We start from the raw sequence: 9,444 nt of genomic DNA, 5'->3' as shown, positions 1-9,444 counted from the left end.
GAAGGCCTGGCCGTGGACGCAGCGCCGGGTGCGGAGGCGAACGGGCGCGCTGCCTCCTGAGCCGCGCACCAGCCCCTCTGGGAGCCCAGGGTCCGGGCGCCGGGCGCGGTCCCCGCGGGCAGGGCAGGGCAGGGCAGGGCAGGGCGGGGCGGGCCGGGCCTCGCGGCGGGTCCAGAAGCGCCGGGGCCGCGAGTCCCACCCGCGCCGCCCGCCCCCGGGTCCCGCGCGGCCCCTCGCCCCGCCCGCCCGCCCGCCCGCCCGCCGCGGGGCGCGAGGTCGCCGTCTGGCGGCGCAGACGCCGGAGGCTGCGGGGAGGGACTTGGCCGGCTCGGGCCGCGGCTGGGCCGGGGAGGGGCCGAGGCTGCAGCTCGGCGGCCGCGGCGGGTGGGCGCCGGCCCGGGGAGGCGGACCGGCCGGAGAGCTCTCGGGGCCGCGCCCCCGGCGCCTCCGCCTCCGCCTCCGCGCGCGCAGGGCCTCTCCCCGCCGCAGCTGCAGGGGCGGCGCGGGGCGCGGCCGAGGGGAGGGGAGAAGGGAAGGGACGGAGTCGGCGGCCGGCGGGACTCGCGGGGCTTCGGCTCCGCCAATCTGCGGGCGCTGACGCGGGGGGCGGCTCCGCGGCGCTCGGATATCTGCCCGCCCGGGCGCGGGGCGCCGAGAGCTCGGCCGTGCGGGCTTCGCGCTCCGGGGGCGCCGCTGCACCTGCCGGGACTCGCCCGCCTCTCGGTGCCCCAGCCCCGCGCCCCGCGCCCGCGCCGCCCTGCGAGGGCGCCGAGCCCTGCCCGAAAGAGCCGCCGCGCTCGGCCCGCCGCCCGCGCGGCCCAGAGCCCGGATCGGGTTGCGCCGCGCGGTCGCCGCCACCGTCCCCAGGCCGCCGCGCCCTGGCCGGAATGGGGCGCCGCTCCGGGGCCCCCCGCGCCGGGTGAGCGCCGCCCGAGCCCGGAGCCGGCCACTGAGCGCGGGGGCCTCGCCCGCCTGCGCCCGCAGCTCCGCGAACGGGCACCGCCGGGCCGGGCCGGCCGCTCGGGGGGACAGGCACCGGCGCGAGATGGCCCGGCGAGCGGGCGGCTCGGCCGCGGGAGCCTCACACGTGGTGCGCGCCCGGGGGCAGCGCCGGCGCTGGTAGCTGTCGGACGCCGATGGACCTCGGCCCGCGCCGCGGCGCCTCGCTCGTGCCCCGGCGAGACTAGAGGGCGCGGGCGGCGGGCGCTCCGGGAGGGCGCCCGGGCCCCGGCGGCGCCCGCCGCGCGGCCATGAAGATGGTCCTGGTGCGCAGGTTCCGCGTGCTCGTCCTGGTGGTCTTCCTGGTGGCCTGCGCGCTGCACGTCGCGCTGGACCTGCTGCCGCGGCTGGAGCGGCGCCGCGCGCGGCCCTCGGCGGGGTCCGGCTGCTCGTGCGCGCAGCCCGCGGCCGCGGCGGGGGCGCCGGGCTGGGCCCAGGCGCGGGGCCGCGCGGGGGAGGCGGACGCCGGCTGGCCCAACAAGCACACGCTGCGCATCCTGCAGGACTTCAGCTCCGACCCCGCCTCCAACCTCTCGTCCCACTCGCTGGAGAGGCTGCCGCCCGCCGCCGAGCCGGCCGAGGGCGCCCCGCGGCCCCGCGGCCCCGCGCACCGGCCGCTGCTCCGCGACCCGGGCGCCCGCCGGCCGCCGCCTGGCCCCGGCGGGGGCGGCTCCCTCCTGGCCAGGCTGTTCGAGCACCCGCTGTACCGGGTCGCGGTCCCGCCGCTAACGGAGGACGACGCCCTCTTCGCTGTGAACGGGGACATCAGGCTCAGCCCCAAGGCGGCGGCGGCGGACCCCGACTGGTGAGTGGGGCCAGGGCGCGGGGTGGGCCCGCGGGCCCCGCCTGAGGCGCCCGGCGCCCTGGGAGGATGAGGACGCCCCTGCGCCTTCCGGGCCGGCCCTTCGCCTCGGGCACGGTCCCGGGGGGGGGGGGGGGGGGGGCTCTGCGGGCCGCCCGCTGCCTCTGCCCAGGGCGCTGCCTTTGTCTCAGGAGCCGGGCAGCTGCTCCCGTGGGAGGCCCGCGGGCAGGGCCGCCGGAGGGTCTGCGCCCGCCAGGCCCTGGTCCCGGGCTTGGGCAGTGGAGGCAGGCTCTGAACGAGTGAGCTGGTGAGCAAGTGCAGCCAGCCTACCTGCCCCTGCCCCTGCCCCTGCCTCGGCCCCGGCCCCGGCCCCGGCCCCGGGAAGCTGCGGCTGCCAGGCTGTCAGTACTTGGCACGGTCTGTGTAAGCCAGTCACTGAGAACAGCTAGCAGAGGGGTGTGAAGGCTCCAAAAGGCATAAGGAAGGTGCTCTCCCAGCCAGTGAGACTGGTGACAGCTTCATAAAGGCGAGGAGCCTCCGCCAGAAGCTCCTCTGCAAACTGTCCTGATTTAAACCCTCCCCCAGGCCCTCCTCAGGCAAAGATCAAGATGAGCAGATGCTGGAACCCAGAGTAGTGAAATATTAACCAGCAGCGGGTAAATAACTATCTGCAGGTCGCCCAGGCCATGGAGGGGAGCAGGCAGGTGTCCAAAATCTCTTAGAAAGATCCTTTTTCCCTGAAATTTGACCGGGCCCAGTGTTTTGTATCTAAACACTCCAAGGTGTGTATTTGAGGGCCTCTGGGCTTTGTCTGCCAGCCAGGTTCAAGGAAATGCTCAGAAACTTGGGAATCAGAGCAGTGGCCTGGCCTGTGGTCCTTCGGAGGAGACAGAGCCCAGGGCCAACGGTCAATGAGGTAGCCCCCCATCGTGTCCACTGTGGGAGGGGACTTGGGGCTCAAAGGGCCTCATGTGCAGGTGAATTAGAGCTGAGACTAGCCCACCTCTCCCTCCAGCCCAGCAGGAAGCAGGGTCTGCTCCCCCAAGACTGGCCTTGATCCAGACGCGTGTAAGGACGGCCTCGTGGGTGGCAGGTCCTGCCTCCTTCCTTTCTCCCCACCCAAGACTGCTCTTGTTAAAATTAAATTTAGTCTGTTGCATCATTCCTACCCCAGGTTGTTGGAACCAGAGCAGAGTTCCCAGGGAAAGTTTCTGACAGACTGGGCGTGTCTGAGACTTGCACACGGTCTGTGGTCAAAGATGAGTTCGGTCTCCTGCCCCAGGGAAGAGCTAAGGCCCCTCCTACCCCAAGCTGACATCACGCTTGTCAGGCTATTTGGGTGACCCTGGGACGGACGCGGTGGGACCCAGCGCCTACGTCCTGGGTTTGCTCCTGCTTTAGTTATAGCTGTCTGTGGCGGCTCCGAGGCTAGGTAAGAATTACAGGCCTTTAGATATATCATTAGCTGGTAGAACAACAGCCACAGGAAAAATGCGGACACGGCAGGGTCCTGACTGTGCAGAGGCACCTTTGAATAAAGTACATTTGTTTGGGTCCAAAGTTAAAGCCTTGGCAGCTGAGCCTGACCCCCCCTTGTCCCTGTCCTTTCCCTGCTGATTCCGGTCATTTCTGTAGGCCACACGAAGGTCCTGAAGACAAAGAATTCTCACCCACGGGGGAGGCAGCAGTGGACAGCTACCCCAACTGGCTCAAATTCCACATCGGCATTAACCGGTATGAGCTGTACTCAAGGGACAACCCAGCGGTCGATGCCCTGCTGCGGGACCTCAGCACGCAGAAGATAACCAGTGTGGGTAGGTTCCCTCACTACGCCTGCGATGGGGCCTGGGAGCCGTTGCCCCTGCTGGAGCAGGCCTCGAGGGAGGGGACAGGTGACTTCACTGCCATCAGCACTTGAGGGGATGCTGCACTCAGTCCTTCCCTAGCTGAGGGCACAGCACTTCTAGACCTCAGGTCCCCCCACCAGCAAAGAAGAGGCACCGCTGGGGCTGCGGCCCCTCCCTCAGCGGTGAGGGAGGCACAGTGGAGCAGCCGGAGGCTTCCTGTGGCTGGGCCAGCATCCGAGCTCAGCCAGGTGCTCAAGCCATTCCATGTGGACCGGAAGTGACCGGGACTCCACTGTCCAGGGTGGAGGCCCATGCGTTTAGTTGGGAGGCAACATCTCTGAGGGCTTTGGGACCTGCTGAATGAGACAAAAAAGGGCTCTAGTTACTAATTCCAGGAAAAGGCGTCAGCAGCAGTTTCTGAGCATGGAGTGTAAGCCATTGTTCTTGGCCTGCAGGTGATTCTCTGTGAAGGTCCCTGGCAGTCCACAGTGGCTTGGTGGAGAAGCATGGGGGACAGGCTGGGCCCTGGGGTGGGGAGCACAGTTCCCAGGCGGGTGCACCCAGCCTGGTGAGACAAGTGAGTGCAGGTCTCCACACTGTGCTCTGCGGGGAGCAGGCAGTTCTGGGCACTAGCTCTTGGTGTCTGGTAAGCAATCCTGGTGCTGGAAGGGTTCCCACCAGCTGGGGTTCTGTTTGGTTCTGACAAAGGGCAGTCAGGTGTTACCTATGAGACTGGCAGGTGAGTTTTCTAAAGTACTTTAGAGGTGGTTTTGGGCTGGCTCTGCTAACCCTGAGCTGCTTGCTGGGGGTCACCTTGCTGTGGAAGACAGAACGTATGGCCTCTCCCAGCATGCGATGTTCACCCTGGAGAAAGAGCTGGCCAGAGCAGGCTCTGGTCCTCTCTCCTTGCTTGCTGCCCAGGAGGAATCTAAGAACCCCTTCCGAGCCCAGCCCTACCCCAGCCCCCCCTGCTGACCCTCCCTGGATCCAGGGCTCCGGGCTGTGCTGGGAAGCAGTCCCTGTGAAAGGCGGGGATTGTCTCGGAGGACCACAGCTGGGTGTCCCTTTCACTGATAGCAGCTGTGCCTGTTACAGAAGCATCCAGGGCCTTGACGAACTCATCCATTCAGCAGACTTCTGTGGGTACCTCCTGTGTTCCGGGCCCCTGTCTGGGTGGTGGAGAGTTGAAGATGAATCCAGCTGACCTGGGAGTTCCAGGGGGGCACTCTCAGTGACCAGGAATAAGTGCTTTAAATGCCGTACAGACAGTCTAGGAGCATTTAGAAAGGAGAAGACCCTCATCTGGAAGGCGGGTGAGGAGGACCTTCTATAGAGACCTCACCTGGGCCTTTACCTGAGTGTAGGCTTTCCTGGCGGAAGGGGCAGGGAGGGCGGGGCCTTCCAGGAAATGAGAAGGACATTTTAGAGGGTTTTAGGGAAGTGCAATGTTCACGTTAAAAGGGCCTGCTCTGCTGCTGCTGGTGTGCTCTTCTCTCTGCCTCGGTTTCCCCATCTGCCAAGTGGGCTTGTGTCTCTCAGGGAGATTACACCTTGTTCTAATAAGACAGTGAGTGTGAGCAAGCTTGTAAAGTACTGACTAGTGCTCTGCAGCCTGGGCTTCTAAGCCCCGCCCCGGGGGAGCAAATGCAGGGTCAGGGTGCTAGGGTGCAGAGTCTGGGCAGGCTCACCCTTCAGGGAGCAGAAGCCTCTCAGCTCTCACTTGACACTGCTCTGTGCAGACAGCAGGGCTCTGGAGTCCAGGGGGCAGCTGCAGCGGGAGGGGGGGGGAGGGAGCAGGCCTCCAGGGCCCACAGGCAGCTTTGCCCACCCTGGGCCCCCTCCTCCTCCCATTCCTGCAGGGGCCTGGCCTTGGGGCACCCCCACCTCAGGGGTGAGTCTCTGCCCATCAGTGTCCTTCAGGCTGTCTGAACTGATCTTACTCATCCCCCGACTACACTGATGGACCTGATCTGAACCCTGTCACACTGACTCAGCTGGTCCAAACCCCGTCTGTTCCTCGGGGGCTGAGCCCGTCAGCACAAAGGCTGGTCATTTGCAGTCACTATAGTTGCTGGCAAGTTTCACTGATGGGACCAGGAGCCATCCCCCAGACGGAACAGGGGCCTGAGGTCGGTCCTGGTTCTACCAGTCACGAGCCAAAGTGACTTTGGGCACATGGACCAACCTCTAGTGCTTATGGGGAACATCTGATGGTTATAACCTGGACCCTGTAATCTCCAGCTTGCAAATCTGAGATCCAAACAACTCATTCAACAGCAGAAGCCTGACTCACCCCGAACTCATGGGGAAAGCCAAATAGATGGACTATTTATGAGTCCTTATTGTTTTTACTTGCAGTGAAATTAGAGTGTGTTTGATCACAGGGCCTCACCCCAGCCCACTCAGGCGTTGGTTACGCAACGTGGTTACACAGACACCACCTGGACTTTGGTCATAATCCCCGAACACTTCTGCCCCCAGAGAAAGGACATGAACCCAATAAATGTACTTCACAGGGTTATCAAGAGGCTCCTGAGTAAATGAGAAAGCTGAGAACAGGATGGGCAGTGTCCAGCTAGCTAGGTCTCTGTGGGGTGGCCAGAGCACCTCCCCTGAGGCAGCCAGTGGAGAAAGGCCTCTGCCAGAAACTTGGCTTCACTCTCCCGCTGGCTGGGGTCTGGAGACGCTCCCAGGTGAGTTCACATTTGTGAAAAGGCTCCTCTGAGGAGGCAGGAAATCCTCACATGTGAGCAGAGTGGAGCAGCACTCAGGTGTCCAGTAGACCAGGTGTCCAGATCCAGGTCGCCTGTCTTCGGAGAGCAGGAGAAGAGCCCACCTAAGGCCAGGCTGCAGGTGTGTACGGTGAACGCACACTTCCCAAGAGGTGTCTTCCCCCACATCCATCTGGACATTTGGTTGGAAACCCAGCTGCTTGAGACAACCCCTGGCTGGGCCCTCAGCTTAGCAGTTGCTGCTGGGCAGGTGCAGAGACGGGTCCCTAGATGAGAGCTGCCTGCTGTTGGTGGCTCTGACCCTGGCATTGCTGTGACCCAGAGTGGGCTGCAGCCTTCAGAGGCCCCATGGGGGACCCTGGATGGCAGCCCCTTTATGAGAGCCCAGGGCCTGTCTCAGGACTCGAGGTTTGGTATCGCCACCCTTCTGGGCATGAAATGGAAGAGACAAGACATGGACGCCCCAGTGACCTGCAGTGTGGGTGTAAAAATGACTCCAACTGTAAAGAGCCAGAAAACCAGCTGCCCTCCAGCCGCCCCTACAAATAGACAACCTGAGGCCTCTGAGGGGAGGCTCACCTGTGGTCAGCAGGCCCTGCTCGGCTCAGGATTCTGTCCTCAGCTGTCCGGCCCGGTGATCACTTCAGTCTTTGAGCTGCTCATGTTGTCCACCAGAGCTGGGAACGCAACTCTGCAAGGTTCTAGAAACTTCCTCTCAGGGTGATTCCATGAAGTCCTCCAGCTCAGAGCCACCAGTCCACTTCACAAAGCACTTGGCCAGCAGAGCTGTGTCTGTAGCCAGGCTCCTGGCAGCTGGGCCACGTGGCTGCCGTGCACAGTCATGGATGCAAAGAATAAATGATGCAATTACCTGCTCTTTACTTGGACTGACTTAAAAAGGAGAAACCACACTGGCCTGAGAGGATTCGAGCAGCCTCTTGCCTAAAATGCAGACAGATCTGGACAAACCTGTAGTGGGTTCCTGAACAAGAAAGAACAGTCCCATAGGACTCGTCTTGGGCACTCAAGAACCAGCTGGAGTCCGGGACTAATTAGCTTGAGGAACAAAGATTGTGTGGGGCAGCCCTTGGGCCGCTGCCCAGGGTGCTTTGGGGCTGAATGGCTGCCTGGGTGTCCCATCACCCGAAAGGCCACAGGCGCCCCTCCCATCCCAGGTGGCAGGCAGCAGCTGCCGGTCCCAGTGTCTGGGGCCTGAAGAAAGAAGCCTGAAAATGCCCAATGAGCCAGACACCCCAGGCCCAGTGCTAGAGGGGCCCTAGGTCATCCCCGAGGAAGGGAAGATGAAAACAACCCCCAGGATGACTAAGCCACATGTGGAGAAGGCGGCAAATAGCCGAGCCCTCCTCAACTCTCCTCCCTCTGCCACCGTCTGGTCCAAGGTCAAGAACAAAAGCCTGTGCTGGTCCTTACCCAGGGTCCTGTCCCCCCGCCCCCACATCTGCTCTCTCCACTTTGAGCAGATGGCAGCTGTGGCCCCGGAATCTGACAGGTGTGTGATCCAGTTGCTCCTTGGGACCCTAGGGAGGGACACTGCATTTCTACCCAGGGCAGCGGCTGTCTTACAGAGAAGTGTGGTCTAGGCTGGCAGCGGTTATGGCTCACAGGTCACAGGGGTGACATGGTGGCCTGAGTCTGGGCAGCACTGACCGGGTCCGAGTGTGTTAGTGGCCATGGGCGTCACAGTGCCGATGAGCTATGAGTTGTATATGTAAAGCATTACGGTGACGTGTGCATGTATGTTAACATGTATGATTAATGATGCATGTTGTCAATGACTACCAATCAGTGTTAATTACTAACATATCTAACACACAGTTCCCCAAGGGGACGTGACTTCAGGGATGCCAGGAACAACTGAGCTGATGGGAGGGATCTGCGGGTGGGAGGTGCATTGGGCAGGTGGGCTGGAGGGCGGGGCACATACAGCAGCACCGCAAGGATATGTGGCTGTGGGTGGGTGCAGAGGGAGCCAGCCTGCATGCTTGGAGTGCACTGCGCACTGGTGACTTGGTGGTGGCTGCAGGGATGGAGAGAAGGTGGCAGATGGCACAGGGATGCAGTCAGGGTGAGAGTGACTTCTGAGGACATGGCCACTGGTATGTGCCTGGCCTCCTGCCCATGGTGGGCTCACCCCTCGGGTCCCTCCCCAGGGCTGAGGTTGGCTGGATTTTGATGGACCTCTGTCCACTGGGACACCTGAAGACCAGACCAGGTGAGGGCCCACCCAGCAGCTCTTGGTGCAGGGCCTTTGCCCGCACACCTGGGCTCCTCCTGTGAGCTTGCCTCTGCTCCCACAACACCTCTCCCAGCCCTGGGACAAGATTGCCTTAAGTTGCCACCCTCAGTCTGCGTGCAAGAAGAAACCCCAGATTCACACCCTCCTCCTCAAGGCCTCCTCTATGTCCTGGCTCCGCTGCTGTGGCCCTCGAGCTGACCACCTCCCCGGGCCCGTCCTGCGGGGTAGAAGCACGGGCCCCTGGGCACGCCTGCCTCTCCCCACCCTGGCCTTTGCAGGACACTGAACAGTGAGGTGTGGGTTTTGTAGAGAGACGGCATCTGATCTCAGAGCAGAATCCTCAGTGTCTTTCCTCGTGGCCTGCAGCGTGGTCGCGTGAGTGGTGGCAGCGTGGGAAGGCACAAGTCCCCAGAGGAGAGGAAGACGGTGCCCAGGACAGGTAGCGAGAGCTGGCGCTTCTGGAGCCCTTAGTCACTGGTGGAGCCTAGTGCCCTTTATTTCTAATTGCTCTGTGGGGAGGAGCTGGGAACACAGTGGAGATCAATTAAACTGGCCAGATTTGCATAATATTTTGTTATTAAGAGAAACCAGAGTTATAGGTCCTGGAAAGAGCAGGTGGACTGTCTCTGATTGGCCCAGGAAGGAATAATTAAATCCAGTGACCTCAGTTATTAAATGGAAATGCGGACATCAAGTGGGGCTCCATCAGGCTACTCGTTTTTGTAATAACTACTGCTATTTTCATCTTATTAAAGATGTCATAGTTGGTGTAGAAATTTAGAAAGTGCAGATGAGGGGAAAGGAAAT

General features: G+C 62.4%; 1 protein-coding gene across 1 annotated transcript in view; it reads left to right on the top strand.

Moving 5' to 3' along the window:
* The first annotated feature begins 1,244 nt into the window (after window positions 1-1,244).
* Window positions 1,245-9,444, top strand: part of FAM20C (FAM20C golgi associated secretory pathway kinase) — a 28,282-nt gene continuing 20,082 nt past the window's right edge. Inside the window, exons 1-2 of the mRNA XM_087816132.1 lie at window positions 1,245-1,804; window positions 3,437-3,615. Coding sequence (XP_087672258.1) covers window positions 1,251-1,804; window positions 3,437-3,615 — 733 coding nt within the window. The 5' untranslated portion in view covers window positions 1,245-1,250. The remainder of the gene's footprint in view (window positions 1,805-3,436; window positions 3,616-9,444) is intronic.

This window comes from Miniopterus natalensis, chromosome 4 (genome assembly GCF_054644295.1).
Source record: "Miniopterus natalensis isolate mMinNat1 chromosome 4, mMinNat1.hap1, whole genome shotgun sequence".
NCBI classification, from domain to species: domain Eukaryota; kingdom Metazoa; phylum Chordata; class Mammalia; order Chiroptera; family Miniopteridae; genus Miniopterus; species Miniopterus natalensis.
Note: the sequence above shows the minus strand (reverse complement) of the source record. Positions and strands in the feature narration are given on the sequence as shown.